General features: G+C 44.0%; 1 protein-coding gene across 1 annotated transcript; it reads left to right on the top strand.

Moving 5' to 3' along the window:
- Positions 1 to 1,548: 1,548 nt before the first annotated feature.
- On the top strand, positions 1,549 to 18,732 carry NYAP2 (neuronal tyrosine-phosphorylated phosphoinositide-3-kinase adaptor 2; the record flags this gene model as incomplete). The annotated part of the gene is made up of 2 exons (XM_008939777.1): positions 1,549 to 2,643; positions 18,520 to 18,732. Coding segments are annotated over 2 exons (1,308 nt in total), but the record flags the coding sequence as incomplete, so codon positions are not given.
- Positions 18,733 to 25,949: the final 7,217 nt, after the last annotated feature.

A 25,949-nucleotide genomic window follows, 5' to 3' on the forward strand; every position in this document is an offset into this window, starting at 1 on the left:
TTTGTGCAAAGCCCAAATGATTCTGGTAGCCTACATCTCATTCCCAAAAGTCTATCCTGATACATTCAAGAAAATTAATTTGGGTTAATTAAAAAGTCAAATTTAAAGTGCATTAGGATATATCCACATAGTGAAAAACTATCAAGCTACCAAACACTCTTATCTGAGATAGCTTTTGTGCGTCCCCAGCCTGCTGCAAAGTTGAACGCGTTAATTGGAACCATCGTAAAAAGAGTAATAACATTTTTCGAGGTTGGTTGGGGTAATTTTTTTTTAATTCTGGGAGGATTTATTTTTATTTTTGCTTTGTTGTAGCTTAGTTATACTTTAAGCTTAAACAAACGTTGCCGACAAAGAGTGGTCTCGTTGCTTCATATGTGTGCACACACGTTCACAGCTCCTTACTCCCAAACAAAACTGGAATCTTGCTTAACATCTGCCTTCATTGCTATGCCTTGTAAGAAATGGAGAGAGGGTTTTCAGCAGACCAGAGCAGCGGTGTGACAAAGGGGATAGCACTGTTTGAACACTTCTCTGACACAGACCACCTCACCCCAGTAAGCTGCTGTAACACATCACCTCCCAGACAGGAGCTGGCCCCTTGCAGGCTGCCCAAGTCCCGCCCTTCAGCGGGCAGGGCAGGGTCACGCTGCTGCCTCAGATTAACCCAAATGTTTAACAAGCTGCTTTAGTAACTATTTATGCCAAGGGAGCACAATGCAATTTCCGTGAGTTTCGTTATTGGTTAATTGATAAAGGATAATTTCTAAGAAACTCTTGGCCTCTCATTTCAAATCTTATTTCATCACAATGTTTTGATTTGTAATTTCAAAACCAAAATGATCTATTGTTTCTAGAAGTAACCTGCTTGGGAAGGATCCGAGTCTGTGAGATACTTTGGTTCCTCCTTGACTTCACTGAAGTCTCATTAATTCACAGGCCTGAGTCCAGATAAATGATGAGGATTACCCCAAGAGCAAATTGTACAGTATTGGTGTGAGCGTTTTCCTCACAGTCAGTGTTGAGAGAATTGTTGTGCTTTATGCAAGGGGCTGCTATAAATAAAAAGGTCTTGATTCATCCCTGTATCACTGCAGAGTTATATCACTGTCATCCCAATGTGAATGTCTGGGATCTTAATTGTTCTCTCACAGCCTTAAGGAGTTCATTTGGGTACTTAGTTTTCTGTCTTGGGCACCTCTTTGGGTCTTTAAAATCCCACAGTGGTATTTGAAAAGCATAATCTTTAAAAATGGAAAGCCCCCTGTCCAAATAGTTTGGTGGAGAACAGATGTCTCACAGGAAGGGAGGTTTTTGCTAGCTGCTTAATGCTGGAGTGTCGAAGCGTTCTGGGGGCAGATGAGGAGTGTCTTGAACGGGGTGTTATTTTTATAGTCTTCCTGTGACTGAAGTAATACTAGAGCAAACCGGCAACGGGCCGGTCCCAGGCAATCCACTCCAGAGCTATGGAGTAGTGTAACAGAGGCCCCGTGGTTGACAACTTGTGTTCCATGCTTCTGATGAATTTATGTTCTGTTCTGCTTTCAGTGTCAGCCAAACCAAGACCTCACAGTGATGAGTACACAAAGAAGATTCCACCTCCGAAGCCGAAACGAAACCCAAACACGCAGCTAAGCACATCTTTTGATGAAACTTATATCAAAAAGCATGGCCCTATGAAGACAACCCTCACTAGGGACGCCTCGTTGTCTCAGGTCAGCAGCCCTGCCCCAGATGCAGAGGAAGAGGAGCCTGTTTATATCGAAATGGTTGGGAATATTCTCAGAGACTTCAAAAAAGACGAGGATGACCAAAGCGAAGCAGTCTATGAGGAGATGAAATACCCTATATTTGATGATGTAGGCCAAGATTCAAAATGTCAATGTGAATATGACCATCACACTTGTTCTTCTCAGTGTGCTACTCCCACAGTGCCTGACCTAGATTTCACCAAGTCTTCAGTGCCATCTACTCCCAAGGGCTTGCTTTGTGACATACCCCCGCCATTTCCAAATCTGCTTTCTCACAGACCTCCACTGCTGGTGTTTCCACCAGCACCAGTGCAGTGTTCCCCGAATTCTGACGAGTCTCCTCTAACTCCACTGGAGGTCACAAAGCTTCCTGTTTTAGAAAACGTGTCTTACATCAAACAACAAGCTGGAGCATCTCCATCTTCACTGCCACCTCATACACCAGGCCATCAAAAACTGGAGAAAGACCAGACAGTATCTCATGGAACTAGCACCCCTGGGCACACCTCCTCACCTCCTCATCCTTCTACCTTATACAGAACACAGTCTCCACACGGTTATCCTAAAAGTCACTCTGCCTCACCTTCTCCTGTCAGTATGGGTAGGTCTCTTACCCCTTTAAGCCTCAAAAGACCTCCACCTTATGACTCTGTACATTCAGGAAGTCTCTCAAGAAGCTCTCCATCAGTGCCTCATTCTACAGCCAGAAATACATTGCAAGAAGGAGGAAAGATGGTAAATGCCTCGGTCAGTACCTACGGGTCATCTCAGAGTGGTTCCCGTTCTCGGACACCCACCAGTCCTCTGGAGGAACTAACCAGCCTCTTCACCTCGGGACGAAGTCTCCTGAGAAAGTCCTCCAGTGGCAGAAGATCTAAGGAACCTGCAGAAAGTAAGTTCTTGATGTAATTTCTCCTCACTCTTCCTTGTATGATAATGTCTTTCACCATATTTTAGTAAATCAAATGCTTGCAAAAATCCCTTAGAAGTCTGAATTCCTTAGATAAATTTCTTGTATTGGTAACAGCAGTGATTATTGTTAAAATTGCTTCAGTCTCCATATTGTTATATTTTTAAGATTTTTAGGTGCACTTACTGCACTACAGAGGCATAATTCATGGCTTGGTCTTGCAAAAGGAGTCAGTTTTTATTAACTTTTCCACGGTTGCAAAGGTCCCTTGTGAGTTGGGATCTTCCCGCTGTGTCACATCCCTCTTTTCTTGATGGATCCTAAAACACAGTAATTGTCCAAGCAGGTTGTTGGAAAATAACCAAACAGGTGTTGTTTTTTGGCCAAGATGCACTGATCACCCTTAATCTGTCCAGTGATCACGGTGTGTATGATGGCAACCAGAGGTACTGGCTGAAACCTTCCCTTCCTTCCTACTACCTCCTCCTGTTCCGTGCCACAGAGCATCCCCTTCAGCTGTACTGGTATGCCTGGTTGGGAGGCCATACTGCCAATTGATCTGAAAACCAGCACAGTCAGAAGGTGCAGGTGAGGATGGAGTTGCCAGGATATTAAGAACAGCAGCAGCAGTTTGCTTTATTCAGCTTTAATATTTTTGTGGCCCGCAATCCTAAATATCATTTATGAACATCTTAGTTCTGTGATTCAGTCAGGTTTCACTAAATGATCACAGGAATAATAATACAATAACGGAGGATTTGTGTGCTGGATGGAAGCAAGTTTGTACCTAAAAGGCAAGATGATTCTTGTAATTGGGAACAATTACAAGGGATGCGAAATGACATTTATAAATAATTGCAGTGAAGTGGTAGGAAGATTTTGGCAAAGTGCAGACAATATTGAATGTTATTAAACATGCTTCTTATTCCTATGTGAGCAGAAATCCCCTGCAAACCCTGTGCTACACCAGATCCATCCATTGATCCTTGGAAGTTGGATGCTTTTATGCTTCCTGGTGTTGACAGAAGTACTGGGGTTGGAGCTAACAGAAATTCCTGCAGAAAGTGTGGCAAATCCTGGGAAATTTCAGCAAATCTGTGCTGCTGTCTCATACCTACCTCCAGAAAGATGTTCTCTGTGTTCCATATGACCAAAATGGAATGCAGCCCTTTCAGGGGACTTTTCATTTACAGATTTAAAATAAATGTTGCCATGCAGATGAGTACCAAGAGCAGCTTTCTTCTTGGCTTCTCCAGGAGCACTCTGCTTGCTCCTGAGGAAGTAGAAATGTGGTCCTTATTGGTCACAAATGGTAAGATGAGAGACACGAAATAGAAACTGTGTTTGTTTACTTTAAGGACAAAGCATCCATGTTCTAAATGGACAGCAGTGGTGAAAAGACTCTGGAGTGCAGCTGTATTGAGTAAATGAACAGACTGCCCAGCTAATCCGATAGTAATTTGTCTGGTATTTACAGTATGACTTAAGCCTGTGGGATTATGACCCAGGTTTGTGTTCAGATATCACAGAGGTAGGAGACACTCTAATACTTATGGGAAACACATACAGGTCTAGTATTTTCTGTCTCACAGTGCTTTGTTAAAATGATCCACCATAAAAAATGCAAATTGTGGGGCTTGACTGTAGAGTCTGACCAGATTCAGTCTGTCACATGTACACATGAAAATTATACATGTAGACAGTGTAGACTGGACTAATCATATGATGTGGTAAAGAAATCTTGCTGCTGCAAATCACACTGGAAGCCTACAGCACTCATGAATTTCTGGATTATTAGTTTTTAAGCTACAGGAGAAGAAATGTATAGCATAGGACTAACTGGGGCTGCCATGGTTTGATAATTGTCACTTCTGTGCCATTTGCTCTTGGCAAACAGAAACGTTTCCAGAATCTAGAGGATAATAAACACTAAAAAAAGAGAAGGAAGTTATATGATTCATGAAGTCATGACAGGAAACAAACAATATTTGATTCTAAAATATAAAATTATTCTGAGCGACTTTCTCATTGAATCCCCAAGACTCAGCCCTCTGTGACTAGTCTGAAGCTCTCACTGCCATATGCTAGTCAAGAAAAATAGCACAATACAAAATTTTATATTCAACTGAGTGTAGTTGGAAAATATTACAGCAGTTATGGAGAAAATTCTCTCCTTTATTGTTATTACTGCAACCAACTTTGTGGAAATTCGGCATTCTAAACTCGGGATGTATTTGCTGGCTTCTAATATGTGCCATATTTGAGTGGGGTTCTTTTTGAAGAGGGGGGGCTGCACAAACCTTATTTCCACTCACCAGCTTTCATGTACAAGCAAAGCTGCCCTCATAACCTTTCTGTATTCTTCACTCCTCAGCCATTTTTGCTTTTTTACCCCCCTCTATTTTATTCCTCTAGAGTTCACTGGAATTGCGTTAGTGGAAAATTGGGTTAAATCAGTGATACTAAAGAGACTGTCACCTCAGGGCCACGTTTTCTGAGGCTATGAGCTTCTGCTGAAGCCCCAGACATTGCTGAATTCACTCAGCACCCACTGGCTGCAGCTGTGATGTGTGTATCTGAATTTTATAAACAGCTCATTTACTGTGCTGTGTTCTTCAAAAAATCCTCTTGTGTGCTCTTAGCATCCTAAATATGCATTACAGCACAATTATGGAGGTGGGGAGGAAAGAACAAAGGAAAAGAAATTAGAAGGCCAAATCAAAAATAAAAAAAAAAAAAATGGGTGGAAGACACCAAAAAGAAAGTATCTGCAGCTCTGCACGGCTTCGTAGCTGCTTCAGCCTTTGCCTAGAGAGAGTTTCACCCTTCAGCTTCTGGCCACACCTACGGAACAAGTTTGTAAACCTGCTACTTTGAAAATGCAATTAAAGTGATAGAAAACTGGGATAAATATTGACATTTCCTGTTCCTGGCTGGTACCCATTAGGAATCTGAACCATTTTATTATAAGCTGTCAATAGTATGGGGAGAAAAGGAGTGCAGAAGTGACTTGACTTGCTGAAAAGGACCTCATGCTGGTTCCAGGCAGCTGAGACCCTCCTGTGAAGCAGTCATGGATTTAGAGTGGAAGTTTTTACTTTTTTTACTTTTTTTGTTTGTTTGTTTGTTTTTGTTTAAATACTGGATCTTCCCAGGCAGCAAGAAGGCAGCTGTGGGTTCCCTGTTAGATAGAACAGTATGTTGGAAAAGAGAGTTTGGGGTAGGAGTCAAGTGAAAATTCACTCTGGGTGGGTCTGTTCGGTTGTTTAACCACCACCTTTGTGCATTAACCACGGAATGAGAGAATGAGGGATGGCAGGATGTCAGCTTATGTATTTTTAATGGAGTTAGGGTGAAAAATGCTGGCTGAAGGAGGGTGGGCTCAGTATGCCCTGAGATTGACCTGTGCCTACCTTCTCGGCTAGATGCCTGTGCTGCCGCTGGGGCTCTGCAGAGGAAGAGCCTGCCTGCAAGACTAGGCTGGCCATAAGAGCTCTTATAGCTGTCCTCTGCATACTACTGTGTAGCTGAGAGTCAGTGTCAGAGACTGAAATCTGGAAGCCTACATCATTCCTAACCTCTAGGTTAATATATTTTCTGTAGTTTTCTATAAAGGGATAAATTCTCCAGCCATTTTCTTCATTGTAGCAGTTGATTGCAGGGAGTATGAAAGTGATGTTTAGCCTACTGAGAGATACAGCTTTGCAGAAGAAATACTGCCTAAGTAAAGGTACTCCTGACCTTGGAGCCAGAGGTGTGTTGGTTTCCCTGTCACAGGTGAAGCAGCAGTTTCACTAGCAGTTAGCTCTTCTAGTCTGATGACCCGTGTTATGTGTGATGTTACACGAGGTGATCACAGCAGTCACGTCTCATTTGACAGTCCTGAAAGTAGATCTGAAAGAAAAGGCTTAAGAGGAGGGAACAGAGGGAAGTGCTGGAAGAAAAGGAACAGAGGGTGAGAGAAAACCAGCTTTGAAGAGAATGACACTTGTTCACTACTGGAAGGGTTATGGTCTTTCCACAGGTAACTGTGTTTAGTTGAAGCCTGAGGAGGGCTCTCTCCTTGCCTGCCCATTACTATCTATTGAAATAGAAGCAAACAAAGGAGCAGTGGCACCAGAGTTACTTTCTCGAGGTGCTCATCTGTGAGTGCATGTTCAGGGCAAGAGCTGTGTGCACCTGCATACACAAAGGTCATGGGCTGCCTGGTCTGCTGGGTGTCAGTGAGGTCCCTTGAGCTCTGCCCTTCACTGAGGGATGTGCCCATTGGGCTGCATGTGAGATGTTGTGAGGCACAACTGCAAATGATTGACAGGGATGACCAGATGTCGTCAGCATCCTTCAGAAACCAAGCTTTGGGGAAAAACAAGATTCATTTTGCAGTTGAGTGGCCTTCAGCCATACCTGTTGTTGTCCTTCACTACTAATACTCAGATCCCTGGCAAAAAGAGATGAGCGCAGGACTAAATATTGTGATCCAGACCAGCCAGCCTGGCCAGCTGGAGCCTCTTGCTTGTTGAAGCTGACGTGTTCCCCACTCAGCAAGCACAGCAAATAACTGGAAGGAAGCACCCTGCCACGGCGGCAGGGAGGCGGCGTTTCGGCTGGCTTTACTCCAGCGGGAAGGAGCGTGTGGAAGGGCGCGGGGCAGCGCGGGGGCAGCTGCCCCCTCCCTGGCCACACGTCCCTGCAAAGCCACGCCAGCACCGTCCCCCCTGGCACTGCCTGCCCCGAGCTCTGCCAGTCCCGGGCCCCAGGACAGCCTGTTCCCAGGGGATACATCAGCAGGTGCCCGTTCCTTCCTCGAGCCCACGCGCGGTCGTTTGCCCCCCTCACGTGTGCCTGAAGGGCGTTTCAAGGCACTGCTGGGTGGGATGTCCCTTCCACCTTTAAGCTGAAAGAACCTCTTTGTTACATGCAGTTATTAAAACAGAAAACACACGTTTTGAGATGATATACAGTGGTTTTACTAATTGGTACCATGACATTGTCTCCTCTTCTAATTCAGCAATTTAGGCTCATCAGAAAATCGGGAGCTCCTGGGATTGTGACGGTATACAGAAGAAGACATAATTTCATAAATAATTGCTCGGGTTTTTCTGGAAACAGCTGCTGTTTCTGATTATGTAGACAGAATTTTTTTTTTATTCCTTCTGTTTATACCACTTGACTGTTTGATAGAATTTCTGGTTAGCAATTTAATCAACATTTTTTTTAATGAAGGAGAAATAAACTTGTAATAGGTAAGAAAGAAAAAATAGTCAAGAGAAAGCTATTCTCTTCTTGTTAGATTTCAAGTAAAAGATGGTTTCAGGTGAAGGACTGGAAAAAGTCATGTTCTCTCTAGGTTTAACATACAGGAAGATTTGACTTGTCTAGAAGTTGTTAAAAAAAAACAAAGGGAGGAAAGAAACAAGGGTGGAAAAAAAAAAGGCTTAGATTCACTTACCAGCATCTACTTCACTGTATTGTGAATAAGCAAAGTAACATGTGCTGCACTTAAGGACCTGGATAATGATAATAGGTTCTGAGTTTTAAGTGCCATTGATTTTTTTTTTTTCTTTTTCTGCTGAATAGAGCTTTCTAAGCAAGAGAAGTATCTTGACCTTTAGGCCAAATCCTCAGCACTTATAAATCACTGCTTCTTGTTTGAAACTAGGAGAGCTACTCCAGTTTACACCATCTGTGTCTCTGGCTTCGAGGAAATAAATGTGTCCTTGGTGACTAGAACAGCTTGTGTTCAAAACAGTGTAGTCACACAGCAGGATGGGGAATTGCAGAGTTTATTGTCTCCTTCTTTCCAACAGGACCACACAATTTACAACCAATTTATGGGTGCTCAGTAATAATAGTAAGAAATGCTTCATCTGGTGATGTTTGCCACAAGCATGTATTACCTTCAGTGAAACTCATGGATACAGTTTCTTAAAATTTCTCCCTGCATTTTTAGGGAAGGTGATATCAGTGTTGGGGTATCAGGGTCCTCCTTTTGTGAAAGAAATAATGGAAAGAAAGAAAAGCAGATAGGAATCAAGTACTTTGATTGGAAGGATTAGTTCAGTTTTATGGACGTAGCCTCTGCTGGGGAAGCTGGTGCAGCCGGATGGAATGAGTCCAGCCTGGCTGGAGTTGCAGAGGGTCAAGGGGACGTGCCCATGGACATCAGCTTGGCACTCGTGGTGGGTGGCTGTCCCCACCCTGTGCTCTCAGCCAGTCATGTCCTCCTTCCTGGGGCTGCTGGCTTTGATGGGGAGCCACGTTTCAGTTCTGTCCTCTGGAGCAGTGCATGGTTGGGCCAAACAGAGATGAGTTTACACCCCACAGATTGGTTTGGGGATTGTCTGATTATCTCTAACCTGGTGTCAGTTGGTGAGGATTTATTTGGAAATAATATGGAGCCTCTTCCTCTTGCTGGAGGAAATATCTGGCATCAGTTTGGGTTCATGGGACTTTTGCAGAGTACCTCACTAACCAGTAACCCAGTACCCTGTGTTGCAGCAGTTGGAGAGTGAGCAGTTGTGACCAGGGATTGCAGTTCAGGTGTGACAAAGATACCTGTGTGTGTTGGCTTTATGGAAAGGAGAAAACAAGTTCATGAGAGTGTGGATCAAACCAGTGGCTGGGTTTTGCCATGCCTCTTTTGGTGGGTGGCCATGGCTGGCTAGCTGGAATGGTGGCTTTTGGGTGGGACCAGCTGGGCTCCTGCCTTTGGCTTTGGCAGTACAGGGCTCCTGGTTCTAGGCAGCTGCTTGGTCTTCCTAAATTTGCCTTTATAGCTGAGCCCTGACTTGTGTTTCTTTTAAGAATCAGATTTTTTTTTTTGCATTAGGATTCAGGTGCACCTTTGTTTGTTAAATCCTAGGGGTAGAACCAGAGGCCTCTGGTGGGAAGGCCCACGTTTGTCGTGTTTGGTTTGAGAAGCATGATATGCATAAAGTGCTGTGACGTGTTCCCCGGGTAGGCACATAGGCAGAGCACTTCAGTCTGCCTGCTTAAACAAGTCACGGGGAAGGAGATCACAGTTTTGTTTAGGAAAAGTAACCCAAGGCCCCCAAACCACCAAGCCAAGGACCGTGAGCTTTAGGAGGGTGAAATACTGTGCAAGTTTCAAAGAGAGCAGAACATAGCAGTTTCCCCAGGATTTTTCATCAGTGAAAAAACAGTTTTGCAAGCAAAAATGTGGTGGTGGTTTTGTTTTGGTTTGGTTTGGTTTTTTTTCCCCCAGAAACTGGGATATCTACATCATAGCTAGCAGAGCTGCTGGAGACCATTGTTAAATTAAAGCCTTTTGCATGCCAGCTTATGATCTGAAACCTGGTTTCCTGATCTCTTGAGCTGCTGTCATTGCATCTTTACACAAGACAGAGTTTAATTAAATGCCTTATCTGTACTTAGAGCAACACAGTAGCTATTCTACAGCTATAGAAGCTCTGCTATTTTAAGAGAAGATGGTGGGAACTTTTGAGGCAATAATGGAAAGAACAAGATTTCCTCCACTTCTGAAATCCTGCAGTACTTTTTTTCTAGTATGTCTGATTTGATTCCTGGCAGAGGGAGCTTAGTTCTTAAACCCTATCATTAAAGACCCAATCCAAAGGTCCTTGAAGTATAGGATGTAGTTCATGTGATCCTATCATAAGCTCTGGCAGGAGGGGTCCTCTCCTTGTCTTAGGCTGTTGTTCTTTGCAAAACCACTCTGCAAATTGAGCCACTTCAGGTATCTGGAATATAGAAGTGAACAAGACGAAGACTAAGGAAAAATGGTGGTAGGGTACACATTTTTGTCAGCAAGTTATCTTACCTACCTGTAACATTCTGATAAAAAATTTTAAACTCTTAACTGAGAAAAAAGGTGGATATACTTCTCCTTCAGCTTTCTCTGGACCTTCCGGGAGTTTTATCAGTAACAAGAGAAATCAAAGAGTGAGAAATAGCTTTATTTGGGTTATAGCTGCAGCATGGATTCAAATATTGAACCATGAAACTGCTGGGGTGTACAAACACACTCAGTATAGGTAAGGTGAGAAGTACAGGAGCATTGAGGAAATAATTGTCAGGATAATAACGCATATTAAAAAATTAGATTCATTAACATTCGATGTGATGTGAAGGTTACTTTTACTCCTCTGAACAGAATTATCCATCCCTAATAATTACTTTTTTGTTAAAACAGTAACATGCAATTAGCACTTTATCTGGCATTTAACAATGAGTAAGGAGAGCTATTGTTCTTCTAAGTACCCATCTGAAAAAGAAAAGCTGCGTGTTTAATTTTGCTGGAGATGGAAATTATTTTTGTGTGTGACTTAAATTCATAACTCAGAAAGTACCTTCTTCTAGGAAATCTATCGCTGTTTTCCTGCTCAGGCAATTTTTGCATAATTTCTATTGAATTAGCAAAGGGGTACTCAGAGGTAGGCTGGTCGCAGATGCTGCATGGGAAGCCCTGTTCCGTGCCTGGCTTTTGAGACTGAGCAAATTCCAGGTAGGACCAGTGTTAAGACAATTCAGGATTCCCTTTTACTGCTAACATATTGTGGTAGGAAGAGAGCTGTGCAAATGGGACGCTTCTTATAATGAAAGTCAAATTTCCTCATTCATTAATGGAGTCAACAAAGAGAAAAGCATTAATAAAAATATTTTTCATAAGGACAGGTAAAATACAGACAAAATAACCAGGCAAGAATTCATTTTCACTATGACTTTCTAACATTTTTTTTTATGTGAAAATAGGAACATGGGGGTTTCTGTCCCCAGCCTTCAGAGCCAGTGTCCATCACTATCTGTGCATTTTTCCAGCTCCCAGTTGGCTTTTGTTTCCTGCTCAGTCTGGGGGAGGGCATACTCTTTAGAAGAAATGGAAATGGTCACAGAGTGCAAAACCCCTGCATTCAAACTGCTGATAAAGTTCAGAGGCTGTTGTTTTTCAGCAGAAGGCTTGACCAAAACAATGTTGACAAGTTTAATAGAGTCAGCACTTCTATGAAAGATTGATATTTTTGAAGTGAAGCTTTGAAACTTGAGGTCATGAACTTTTTACAGAAACATCTTTCTTGAAGTGTCTGTATATTTTAGCTTTTTTTTTGGCTCACTCTTGCCATCTGATTTCTTGCCATACTGTGCTAGGACATGTGCAGTGCCCATCAAACCATAGTTTCCTCATCCAGACATGAAGGCTGTATATTTAAGAACCTGACCAACAGAGTGAGCTGCAGAGAAGTGAATGGGGTTGGGAAGGAGAGCAAATTAAGTAGGAGTAGGCACCATCTTCTCTTCAAATCGAATGCTCATAACGGTTGGGCAGCCAGTCCTGAATGTCCACAGTCCAATCCTCATTTCACCTACCAGTGTTTTCTTTGATCTGTGTTGAGTTTAGAGTGGGGGTGGCAGTATATATGTCATATATATTCATAGGAACTGGTGTAGCTGGCTAGCTCCAAATAACTAGTGCAGGAAGGAAATCCCTTGCTCTGTTGCTGGCAGTCAGTGGCAGAATTCCCTGTCACTTGCTGTACTTAGGTTTTTGCCCGGGAAGGCCCTGGGGATCACAGAGGCTTCTGTTGAGGTTCTCCCAAGTGCAAGTCACCAATTCCCAGTATCGGAAGCTCTGAAAGGAAAACAGAAGGAAAATATGCATTGAATATTGGAGACTAGAGTGTTCTGCTTAATTATGTGATTGTGGCTGGTCCAAGGTGAATAGCAAACCTATTAATAGAGTGCCAAAAGAACATCCTTTCCATGCATGCTGTGTGATGTCCTGGTGAGAGTCCTGGGATGTTGATTTTTATGTGCTTTGGTAATCCAGCTGTAAAATGCATATCTTCCAGACATGGCCTTTCGAGTCCAAGGCTCAGGCTGTGGGGTGATCTGCAACACAACTGGCACACTTGAAAAGTCAAGCATGGTATTGGAAGAAAACATTAGGAAATAACAATAGCCTTTTTTGAAACAGGACATATTATATTGTCATTGTGTCTATAATAGATGCCAAAATATAATCATCTTGGATCAAACGACTCTCCTCATGTGAGACCAAAATGGATTTGCTTTTATTTCAGTAAGTGGTCAATATACAAGAGGATTTTCCCTCTTACTCTAGGACATCAGACATCAATATTAAGTGACTGATAATGGCAGCTGAAGTTTATTGAAAGTTAAAGAATTCTATTTTTTTTTTCACCCAGATTATAACACATCATTTTTGTTTAATAGTTTTATTTTTAAACCTTGGATGATCTGCTGGTATAACTCCATCCCTTCTTTTGTTAGTCTTCAGTTAATGGCAGTGTGGGATTTTTCTTTTCCTGTCTTGTTGTCGTAGCCAGGGTTGCCCATGTAGCAGCTTTGGGATAGCCACAGAAAACCACCCAAGCACATTTCTCCAGCAGTCCCCTGGTCTTTGCTGGTCTTTGCAGGGCTGCAGGAGGCAGATGTGGTCTCCACTAGATTTCACCATATAAACCAAACCCTGCACTGCTCCCAGGAACATGTGCTCAGTAAACACTGAGAGGTGTCTCAACCATGTCTCCTTAAGTGCTAGATGGTTTGCGAGACTCTTTCAGGCTTTCTATTGATTTTGCATGGAACTAGGTCAGAGCTGCTTTTAATTGAACAAGCTGGCTGCTGCAACTCTCACTTAACTGTAAAAAAGGGGTATTAAAAATTGATATGCAAAGCAAACTTCTGCTTAATTAGCAAGCAGATGAAGTCAGAATAGACAAACCATCATGGTTAATAACGATGAGGAAATGGCTTTCACTGACAGTATAATGTACTCCTATTTTTGGGGGGAAAAATGGCTTAAGCACCAAGCATTATCCGTGTTTCTTGTGTGTGGCATGAAGAGCCTATTAGTTTGCCTTGGGAGAGCTTGGGATAAATTTACAGCTGTGCAGATCAGAGTCACACATCAAGAAAGCTGTTGAAAGGCAGCTCTAATTTTTAAACATATAATAAAATAAATAGAAATCCCTGGTGTGCAGAAGGGAGAAACTCGGGGATTCCCTGAAGGGCTTACACCCTGCTCTACACCCATGGAAGTGGTCAGTGTGCGGGGTGCTCTGTGTGCCCTTGGCCAGGGCCCTGCCTGCCTGGTGGCCCTGCAGGGTGAGGTCCAATGGGTGGACAGGCTGGAGGAGATCAGGAGCTCCGAGCCACGCTCAAACCCCGTCTCAGGTCACCCCCTTTGCTTTACACCCCTGTGCTGGTGCTGATGTTCAGACCCCACGAGCAGTACCGGCGACCTCCCGAGTGCTGCCCAGAGTGATGGATTATTTATTTAGGCTTATAACAAACACAGAGAAAAAGGAGTAAATGAATAATGCATGGCTGATTAGCTTATACATTCCAGCTGGCAGCTGCGAGAGATGGCAGAGAGCAAGCCTCACTTTAAGTTCCTTGAGAGAACAGCTTTTCTTCCCTCCTTCCCTCCAAACCCCAAGCTGCAAGGAAGGTTCTGCTGTTTATCCCTCAGCATTACACTAAGGAGCCACCAGGACCTGAAATTCATTTGTTCTGAGGAGCAGAGTGGCAGACGGGCCCCAGAGTCTGTGTTCGTGTAGTGATGGCTCTTCAGGTGCGATGTTTTCCATAGCTGTGGTTTTCAGGTTGCTCTGGCCCCCCTCACAGCTGACCTACACTGCTTGTTTCTCACTTTCTGTAGAGTTTACGTGCCTCCAGTAGCACAGCTCGCGTGCCAGCCTCACCTAGCATGCAGCTATTAGGGGAAATTGGACATGTCAATTATTTAGAAAATATGTTCTCTCTAAGAGATTTTAGCCAGCATCTCATTCTTGAAATGGGGAAGCCTGAGATTCTGGTGAAATAAGTTGGAAAAATGTGTATCTTTGAATATTGAAATACAATGACACCTGGAAGTGCTTGAAGCATTTGAATGCCTTTATGGCAGTTCAACCAACTGTATCCATAAATATTTAAGGTGGCGAATTGTTTCTTGGAATTTACATTTTAATGTACTATTTTGGCTGACGAATTATTGAACAATAAAGATGCTTTCCATAATAATTTCAGCTTTCAAAATACAGCACTTGACTGTGAAAAGATCTGCCTGTGGCTATCATATGATGGAGTGAGCTCCCAGCGTAATGCTGAGCCTCGATATCTCCTAATTCCAAATTAAGATTTATAATAGTAGGAGGTAACTTACATCCCACCTGTGTTTCTGCACTTCTTGAATAAAAAATTACCAAAAAAAAAGCTGTGCAACAGCCACTGTTACCTTTCAGCAGAAGGTGTGTATGGCTGGTTAGCATTCAAGCTTTCAGCATGGAATCAGTGTGGATAAAGTGGCCACTGAAATCCTGCAGTAGCTTTTCTGTAGTGTTGCCCTGTTTAAAATATGCTGGTTTGATTTTCAGTTGGTGACAATGTCACCACCCCACAGGTGAACACAGCCAGCAGCTGCCTGATGGTTCTGCTCTCTGCCTGGCTGCAGCAGCCAAAACGTGGAGCAGTGGACACAGAGCTTTTGGGACACGCAGTAATTTGTGCCATTGCTTGCTCCATGGAGTTGCGTTTGCAGCAGGGAGCAGTTGCCAGGATGGAAACACCCAAGTGACTGGGACCATCACCAGAAGATCCCAGTAATGAGCCATGACCTGCGAGGGGAGAGCTCTTCACTTCTGGAGGTGTCACGGGCATGTTAGAACTGAGGTTCTCGTTCAATCATGTAAAAACTAGCACAGGGATTGATCTTTTATATGAATTTCAGTATGAAAACTTCACATTTATTGAAGAATTTGAAATTATACTAAACTCGTCCTGAAATATTTGAGGAGAACTGAGGCATTACATTTTTTCCTTCTTTTTTTTTTTTTATGTATTTGCAAGTGAGTAGAAAAGTAATATTAGAGACAACTAGCTAAAACACTGACGTGTTGTTTTTCTGACTGTGTATCAATGTTAGTGATAGCGATCACCAAATAATAATGATTCAGGCTCTGTTATGGGCTGCATGACATTATAATCTGATCCAATCTGCTTTTCATTTTTAGGATATATTACTTTTCAGATAAACAGAGAACTTCAAATCCCCAAGAAAGGGTAGTGGAATGTAAATTTGCAAAGTCTAGACAGCCAGCTGAAAACTGATTTTCTCCACCTTATAAAGAAGTAGACTATAAGCCAAATCATTATTTAGTCTGAATATTTCCATAGTTTCCAGCTGGTTGTGGAGAGCTGCTGTGCTTTGATTCAGCTGATAATGAAACTAAGAATGCACAAATCATTTTTATCAGGCAACAAGTACAAACGCTGCTCTGTGAACTGAAGAGAGTAAATCCTCAGCTCCACACTCAGCCAAAGTGTTCCCAGTGCAGCTCCAGGCTGACTGCACAGCTCTGGGATTCCCAGGGCTGCTCTTAGAGGGGTGTCCATGAGGCACAGGCAGAGAAGGTTCTCTCTAAGGTGATCGCAGCATTTCCAGCACCCGCCCAATCACACAGTGAATTAAAGCATTTAGTTGGTGGGGCACTTGCAGGGCCAGATTCTGTCTTTTTTAAAACATATTCTATTCTTTTGGCCTTCCCTTCATTTTGCTGGAAAGGAAGAGCCGCAATCTAGGCAGCATCCTGTCTTGGCAGGAAAGGGGATTGGGTCCATTTCCAAAGAATTTTGAAACTTTGTTCCTATCTTTCCATTTCCCAGATAAGTGGTATTGTGAAGAAGTGAATGTTTCTGCTGTAAAGAAAGATTTCAGACATATTTGCACCTATGTGTTGTATGGAAAAGTACGTCATTATTTTTGATAGATCAGTGCTCAGAAAACTAGAATTTTTGCTGATAGCTGAAGCAGTTCCAGCCTGGTTGCAGCGTGGGCTCTGCACCTCCCTGCTGGGCTCTGTCTCTGCAAGTGTCTCTGTGCAGTCTCAGCCAGGGCGGTGTCACAGCGTCGCGTGGCCAAGGTCCCCGAAGGGCAGCTCTCATGTTAGATGCTGCTCAGCCCTGTAGCCTGGAGGGGTTACCAACCAGGACAGACAGTTTGGGGTTTCATTACAGTGCCTTTTTGCATGTGTTAAAGTAGGTAAGTGACCTAAAAGTTCAAGGAAGAGGTTTGGGTTTTGAAGGTCTTTGTCACATGGAACGTTAGAGTCCTGCTTACACGAGTTGCTAGTCTGAGGTTGTTTTAGCATTTTCTCACAGGGTATTACTACTGTAAGTAATTAAAAAAAGCTCCTGAAGGTTGTGGTGTGATATCCTTAACATTAATTTTTACTCTTAACTGGCAGTAATTCCTCAAGTACACTCATGATTACATATTGCACTGTGTACCCAGTTAGATATTTTTACATATTTCCTATATGACACTTCGTTGAGGAACCTTCAGGCTGACTGTGGTGTTGCTTCTCAGGTTCATCTGCAGGCTGGTATGTCAAAGAACTCAAAACACCACGAGGTTTTGTTGCTGCGGTGCAGAGGTGGGCTCTCCACCATGCCACAGAGATGCCTCATACTACATCCTGCACTGCCTGCTGGAGGAGGGTAAACAGTGCGGGGGGCTTGGAGCCACACACAGGTGGTTTGAATCTGGTTCTTTTTCTGGGACTGTGTCACCTGAGTGGTAATTCCTTTTGGGTAGTCCCAGGTCCTGGCTGTGGGGATAACTGGGAGAGGAAGTGGCTGCTGAGACACGTTTTGCCGTGGCCTCCCTGGGAGTTCCTCACAGGTCCCCTGGGGAGCTGCTGGAATCTCCTACCTATGAACAGCTCTAGGCCTTCTCCTGTGCTTGGCTCTCACAAACCTTGGAATGGTCCTTGTAGCCACAAAAAGATTTTGAGATAGGGCTCAAGGAAAGATTGCCCATCCTTGTCAAATACGAATTCCAAGGCTGTGGATTCACATAGAAATTAAGGTACGTCAGGGGTTTGATTTATCACCCTGGATGACTAGAGGTGAGAATATCACCTAACAATGTCTTTGGGCTTAAATATGAGGTGTAACATTGCAAACTCAGAGGGATTTTTTTTTTTTTTTTGCTAAAAATAGGCAAACAGTTCAACAGTCTTTGAATACTTGACTAACACAGTACTTAGCTGTTACAACTAAAAGCAGTCTAATATTTCTTCTGTATCTAGTTTTTAATGTGAGTTTTGCACAGCTAGAGATGGAAAAGATGGTCAGGAAGGAATTGCTCCTCCATGCATTGCTCAAACCTGCAAGAAAAGAAATGAGGGTCTCAAGAAAAAAACCTGAAAATCACCAGTCGTGAAGAATGCAGGCATCACTGCTGCACTGGAAAAATCATTCACTCGTTCCCTGGATTTCTCCCCCTTGTATTGACTCATGGCATTGCAAGCAGAAAGTCTTTTTCTGACTTCAGGGATTTTCCAACCAAATCAAATTTTATTCCCCGGGCTGTGGTGGTGGCCACATCCAAAATATTAATGCTGAACAGTGTTTTGGATTGTGTGCTTATTATTGGAGCTTATGAGAAGTACAGATATGCTGCTTGCCCAACCCTGCCTTGGGAGAGAGCTTCCTTACAAAGTGCCTGAAAAAGAACTTGTTTCCCATGAAATGAGAGCTGAAAAGAACTCAAGTATTTCCATAAGTTGTTAATAAAAGTGTAATTTTCACAACTATTTTCCTAATGTATAAGTGTTGTAATAGAAAAGTTGCTTTTTATCCATCTGCTGTATTGTGTGTGCTTTTAGTAAGTAAAAAGTGTATCGAAACCGACATAAGCTCTGGGGTTTAGGCATAGGTGGTCAGATCATGATATAAATTATCCTTAAAAGATTTATGGCTGGTATATGTGGAATACTGAGCAAAAGATTGTCACATGATGTGGGGTAATTAGCAGATATTCTATAACGAAATGTGCACTTGTGTGTTTTGTAGAACCACTAGATGAGCTGAAAATCAGAAGTCACAGCACTGAACCACTACCAAAGCTGGAAAACAAAGAGAGGGGAGGCCATCATGGGACAGCTTCCTCCAGGGAGCCAGGGAAAGCTCAGGAATGGGACGGAACGCCAGGCCCGCCGGTGGTGACCAGCAGGCTGGGGAGATCCTCTGTCAGCCCAACCATGTTGGCTGGAAGCAACAGCTCAGGTATGTCAACTAGCAAAGCAGGTAAGATCTCATGAGTTTCCTTGTGAGGTGAAGGATCTCTCAAGATGCACAGATGTGGGTAAACATCCAGACTCTTCAGACTGCCAAATATCTTCTAGAATCTGCCCTGCCTATTGACTGCCATGCTGACAAGCGTTGTGCTGGCCACTTGTGCTCCCTGCTGGAACAGGATGGGGATGGTGGGAAGTAATGCAAGTATGTAAACGTGCCATTCGTCTGTCTAAAAAGAAGTAAGAATTCCACCTGACACTGAGAAGAGACACTATGGCCAAGACCCCCCCAGGATGGCCCCTCAGAGAGGAGTTTTTGCACTCAGCTGTCACACAGAGCAACAAAAGCACACTGTGCAGGAGCAAGGCTGCCTGGTTGATGTGCACCGTGAGTGGACACAGGCAGCCTTTGCTTTATGCTTTGCATAAATTTCTAGAAAAGTGACTATGAATGTTAGAAGTCTCAAATTCATACCTATCCATTTTATTCATCAAATATTATGTCTATAAAATAGCAGATGGCCATAAACCACGAATAGCAATGCAGCCTTGTTTATAAATTGACTAAGAGAGCAATGGAAAGGATGCCTGAAGAGACACCTACAAATAGATGTGTAGAGCTCTGGCAGAACCACTGTGCTGTTACTTTTTGAGGTTTGACAGTTGTTTTAACAGAGTAACTTCATTGCTTAGCAGCTGAATTGTGAAAAATATCTGCTATAAAACCAGTTGGCATATATAGTACTGGAATCTCTTGGTCAACATTCAGAAAGCATAGTACCATGAATAGGCACCTGCTTTCAATGCAGATGGAAGGGTGGGTTTAAGGGTGCCACATCAAAGTATCAGGACATCTGATAACATGACCAAAGCTGTGTACCAACCTTTTCAATTCTGTGACGTGACAATACGCAGCAGAATGGAAGAGAAATTAAAATTAAAGAGTAAGTTCTTAGCAAAACATAGCACTTCTGTCCAACCTTCCTGCATCAGTTTTATTTTAAAGCGTTGGTTGATCTCCAAAAGCAGACAAAACATGTTGGCCTCAGTCTCTGTTTGGCATCAGCAAACTGTAGTAGTTGTTGAATCACGCCTTGATTTAGTTAAGTGTGACTTTGTCTTACATCGCTGAGACTGTCAAAGAAAAATTATGGAAATAGTTTATTGGCTGAATTTTGACTCCATTTTTTATGATTAAAATCTGAGAGCTGATTATGATTTTTCTTTCCCTGCAGTTTTTGTGACATTTCATTTGATGAATATCGCCTCTCATCTGCCATGAATATTTTTTCCCCTGTGTCTCTAGCTGTTGCCTGAGCAACACGTTTTACCTTTAGCTGGTGGGACACTGCGTACAAAACGCTGTGCACAGTTCTCCTCAGTGAACTCACACATAACCACAGCAGTTCATTCTCTGTAATTAAATTAGATCTGTGACGGAATGCAAGAGACATGTAACACATCTGTGTGGATAAAAATGCTTTCTGGAATCAAGGAGATAAAGGAGTTCTGTGCTAGGACTTTCAGAATTTAAATTGACCACAGGACCAACTGAGATCAGGACATTCCCCAGTACAGGTGCTGTTGTTCTCTTTCCCATACCACAGACAGGAGAAGAAAGGTTAGGTTTTTTTGTGTGGACACGTCCTCAAAACCCCACAGTTTGCTGCCTCCCTCGTAGTTCACACTGGCACAGGCATTTACTAGGGCAGAATTGGAATCATTTAAAGAAAATGGTTTTGAATTGCTCTGGTGTAAAACAGAAAGGATGTGGGAGGACTTCTCCTGTGTGCTCAGCAGGCAGCTCTGCTGGGGCACAGATTCCCTGGGAAGTGGGGTGGTCGGAGCGGGAGAGCTCCTTTCCCATGGGTTCTCACCACCTCTGCACCTGCAAGTGAGATTAGGGGGAGATGAGCCATCTCCAGACAGAACCCTGAGCTTTCTGGGTGTTTTGTTCAAATGGGCATGTCTGTCTCTAGCACCTGGTTGTCCCCTGATCTGCCACACAGTTTGGCGAGGCCGCTTTCTGCGTCCTGGCATCCTGCCGTTGCGGACGGGCAGCAGCGTCAGCGCTCCGGAGCTGGGAAACAGAACGCTGCCATAACTTCACTCCAGGAGCTTTGAACGAGTATTTTCTGGAACGTTGCTGCTTTCTTCCTAAGGAAGGATTTTGCATTGCCACCTGCTGCTGGAGACAGGCACTGCGCAGCCTCTTCCAGCTCCGATACTCTGGTGTCCTGGTTTGCAGTCACCGCCAGCTTGTCACTCAGCTAGCCAGTGAATATTCTACCTGAAATCACTGTAGATAATCAGGAAGGCAGTAAATGCCCACCCTTCCCTGGCATTACTGGCTGGCGTTGTGGATTTGAAGGAGTAAGGAATAGCCAAGTTCAAGCTCTTTGGGGATGGAACAGTGCTTGCAAAGCCTGAGGTGCAAGATGCGTGCGCTGGAGTAGCAGCAAAGGACCATTTCCTGCTAGCTGGGGCTGTGTCACCCAGAGACAAGGGAGTGCTCCCACCAACCCTTACCTTTTCTCCCCACAGGCAGTATCGGAGTATCACTGTGCTACTAAATCCTCAGGGATTCCCCGAGTGAAGGCAACATGGTGCTGGAGGTGTATGTTACTGGGCAGCCTGTGCTGGCTGCAGTGCTTCCAGACCTTGCCTAGGCTGGTCCCCAGTGCTCTCCCCACACCATGTTGCCCGTGGCAGGACCTGTCACCTGGAGTGCAGTGAGCCATGCTGGGAGCTGCTCCGTGAGCCGGGCCCACACCTCTGGCCGTGGGGCCGCACGCTCGCCGAGCCTGGCTCTGGAAGCCAAGCTTGGAGCCACGCACATGGCTGCTCTCAGTCCTTTGGATACAGAGCCCCAGGACCAACAGCAGCCCAGGCCAGAAGCTTTGGAGGAACACGGCAAAAAATTGTAAGGAAAAAACACTGCCAGCAGGACATGTCCTTCCCTCGTTGCCTCAGCCTTTGATGTAGAACCCAGAAGTGACAGTTCAGAGCAAATCTTGGTTTAACACACAGTCCACTTAATACAGACATGGTTTTTCTCAGTACCTGGCTTGGTTTTGAGGCCTGCTAAACTTTTGAGCAGCGGATATCTTATAACACCAAGTTCCACATGTTTGGTGCTCCCTTTGTGAGCACAATTCAGTTTGACAGGCTGCTGTGCTACTTCAGCACTAAGTGGCTTCAGCAGGTAAAGTTCTATATTTATTATTTTTTCTTTTTAAGTGACAGACTACTGTATAGTTTATTCCACCTTCAGGTTTCATAATTTTAAGTAATGTTTCAGCTTACTCCTCTCCTTTTAGGAGACCAACATGGCCAGGCCAGTACGATGATAAAAGCTGCGATTCACTTTTCCAGTATGCATGTTTTCTTTTTCTTCTTTTTTTGCATGTGATTACTCTCAGCCTGTCACATCGCCCTGTTTAATTCAAAACGTGCTTCTTGGCAGCTGTAGCAAATAAGCAATATTTCTCTTTTCATGTGCAAAGAAGAGACTGTGACAGGATAAGAAGCTTCTCCAATGTAAGTGACAGCCAGAGTATTTTTTTGAATTAAGATTAGGATAGGCAGAATGAAGCCTTCCTTGGATGAATAAAAGAACTCTTCCCGCTAAGGCCCAAAAATACAAATCACGGAGAGGTGGTGTGTTTCTGGAGGATGTAGAAAACCATAGCTCGTCGGTATAAAACTGATGGAAGATTTTTCCATAAAACCTTGTTGTGTTTCAGCACGCTGCTTTATTGAGGAGATCCCGGTGGCAGTCCCTTGCCCCAGTGCAGCCCACCATGTCCCCACTTCTCCAGCTGTGATGGCAGCACTGGCACTCCTGGGAAACAGGTCCTTTGGGGGGAGGTGCTTGGGCACCTCATTAAGTACCCAGTTTTAAGGCAATCCTCCTAAGGATTGGAAAGCTTTTCTGTGTTGGATGGTCTCTCCTAAAATTCTGGTCCTTAATGCTGACCTCCATCCCCTACTAGCATTCCCTGAGATCCACCCCGGGCTCCTGGAGGTGCTTTGGGCACTGAGGGAGCAGAGCGTTGCTTGTTGGGCATATGGTGCGAGGGAGGCATCGTTGGAAGCTGTGCAAAATCACACCCATGAAGTTTTGTCAGTTAAACGTAGCACCTCACCTTACAGGGGTTGTTGTGCATAACAGGAATATCTTACAGAACTCTCTGGCCACCCGGAACAACCTGCTGAGTTCAAACTGGGGCTGGCCGTGGGTGGCAGCAGGCATCTCTAGCGGCTGCTGCAGTGCCCTGCATCCCATGGCCCCATGCCAGGAAAGACTTGGACCATGCCTGTGAGTTCCCCCACCTGGCACTTGCCAGCGTCTGAGTGGCTTATGGCAGTGTTAGAAGGTCGGGTCGGGTCGGCTGTGGCTGCTGAGAGGGTCGCAGGTTTGGAGCAGAGGCTCTGGAGCCCCCTTTCGGGCAGGTTTGGGTTAGAACCAGAGGATCCAGCTGCACAGCGAAGCAAAGCCCAGTGCAGAGATGGGAAGCCATCCAAACTTCACCTCTTTGAGGTTGGATCTATTTCAGCTTCCATTGTCATGGACAACATTGTCATGGGCCCTTCTCAGAGGACAGGTACCTACAGAGCCTCCCCTCTGTGCTTAGCAGGCTGGCTGATAAAGCTGCTCTGTGCTGTGCATTGCTGTCACAAATGGGACTGCTCATTTCAGGTAGTAATGCTGACCTGTCTCAATATATTGTCCACATGAGATAAACAGGAATTAAATGCTAGAAATCATCCCTGAGACTTGCTGGCAGGATTTGTTCTTCCTTCAAGATTCTCGGCAGTAAACAGGAAAACCTGTTTCCATTCCAGAACCAGAGTATCAATACTGAGGCCTTGCAGACAAGCTGAAATGGCCATTTAAAACAGGAAAACCAAGAGGTAAAGATACTAGAAGTAACTGGACAGTGGACATAATTATGCATGAAGACCTCTTACTTCTTTTTAGGTAGCCCAAAGCAGAAGTTATTATTTGAAGTGCTTATTACAGTAGAATTGGTGGAAAAATATTCCCAGTGAGACCAATGGAATGGCTATTAAAAGAAAAAAACAACATTTCCTTTCACTGCATAATGCTGAGTTTTAAGCTAGGTGGAGCCACCTCTGAAACCTGTTTTGGTGAGGATCACCATGGAAATTGCAATGGTTTCCCTAATACTGTAACACATATTACAGGGAGATAAAGGAACTAATGCTTCATCTGCCTGTGATAGGTTTTATTTCTTTGATGCCAGATGAAAGGAGTCTCTTTGGCAGAGAAATGGTAATCTCTTGTTGCTGCACATATATCCAAACTGAAATTATGACACTTCTCTCTGCTTTCCCAAAACAAAGAAAAAATTCAGGAGCAATAGCAGGCAGTGCCTTGGAGTTTTTTACATGCTGGGCATCTGATTCTGCTTGTCACAGCAAAAACAGAGTCTGTTTAGCAGTAAGGAAAAACAACCAGAAACCCCCAATTCTTGTCCTCTCTGAAACCCCAGCAAAATTCCAGGAGGGAGCAGACAGGAGATCCATTATTGTATCTGTGCTGCTGAAAGAAACAGGCAGGAGCCTGGCACACAGACAGTGTGAAATCAGAACAAAAACAAATCTAATCAAACCTTCAGAATAAGTACCCAAGCCCAAGGAAAGCAAACCACCAGCTGATGTGCAGAGTGCAGGGGTGTGGGGGAGATCAGTCTGCTCCTTCTGCCCACCTCGTGCTGAGTGGCACGGGGGGGTCACACAGGGGCTGGGGGGCTGGGGGGGTGACTTCAATAATGCATTCACAGAGCATCAGAACTATTTTTTTGCTGCTCAGGCAGCTGGATGTTAACCAACCTATTAATATTTAGTTGATGAATATTTGCCCATACAGATGCTGTCATCGGTGTAAGTGCTGCAGCTTAAGTGGATAGCTTTTCTCTGTAGCCTATTGAATGCTGGAACGGCTGAGGAAAATAAGCATTTAAGGTGACAGTGAAAAAGCATCAGTGAGATTGGCCAAACACATTTCAGTGTGTTGCTGGTGGGTGGCGGAATGTGCCAGCTGTCCTCAGGTTTCCAAGATGACCTTACGGATGTGCTGGTGATGGACACCTTATTCCTTTTGAACAATAGCTCAGCCAGTGGCTGTGATGCTAGAGATCCACGCAGGAAGTGGAGATCTGAGTATAAAGAAAACATAGACAAGGCAGCAGTGTAAATGAGGCATGAGAAAGCACATTTCACAGAGACACAGCAAAAGATATGTGAGAAAACCTGTGCTTCAAAGGCAGACTTGCTAAACTAGGGTTGCTTGAGACAGGTCCTTGCTCTTCCAGAAAGTGTGAGACTGAATGGCAGGAATTCTTTAAACCCATTGCAAGGAGTTGTGGCATTGTTGGAATTACTTGTCATTCATGGTAGAGCAGCACTATCAATGCTAAAATTGAGAGTCTTTTGTACAAAGTGCCTCTGCTGAGTGCAAACGTCCTTGGTCTCGGAGCTTGCCCACTAACTAGAGACACCAGGTGCAGGGTTGGGAGGGAGGTGCATAAATCACAAGCAGAACAAACACGTTCATCTGAGCCAGAAGTCATGGGTTGAGAGATGTTTCCTCAGCTGTAAACAGGAAAGGTAAGGAGAAACATTCTTCGTGGGCAGAATTTTCCCTTTTCTTGGGAAAAGACAATTTCTTCTAGAGCAGATGTAGGGTGTTAAACACTGGGGTAATGCACTGGGGTCAGCGTGGCTCAGACACAGAAACAGTCACCCAGGCCTCCTGAGCTGCATGGTCACCTTTGTGTTGGCATGTTCACAGGAGTAACCTGTGCTGGGACTAAGTGGGGAGCCTCTGAGGAATGCTTCTGTGTACAGCAGCAGAAGGAAAATGAAATAAGTGTAGAATTTCTGTGCAATTCTTTTCTGGAATAGAGCTTTCTCTCAAGGCAACAGCTACTTTGGTAATCACCTTGATTCTGGAGAACTGGCTTCAGAATTTGCTTATTTGTTGATCTGATTTCTGTCCTTTCTTCAGGTTCACCAGATTTCCAAGTATTTTTGTTGTTGTTCCAAATCTGCAACTGTGACAGGATCCTCACCACTTTTATACACTTCCTCCTCCACTTTCTAGCATTTCATGCTTTCCTTCAGCACAAATCAGTCTTTGGGTTGTCATCTCTCGCAGCTCTGGGATGGAGAGATGAA

This window comes from Merops nubicus, unplaced genomic scaffold (genome assembly GCF_000691845.1).
Source record: "Merops nubicus isolate BGI_N331 unplaced genomic scaffold, ASM69184v1 scaffold33074, whole genome shotgun sequence".
Taxonomy (NCBI): domain Eukaryota; kingdom Metazoa; phylum Chordata; class Aves; order Coraciiformes; family Meropidae; genus Merops; species Merops nubicus.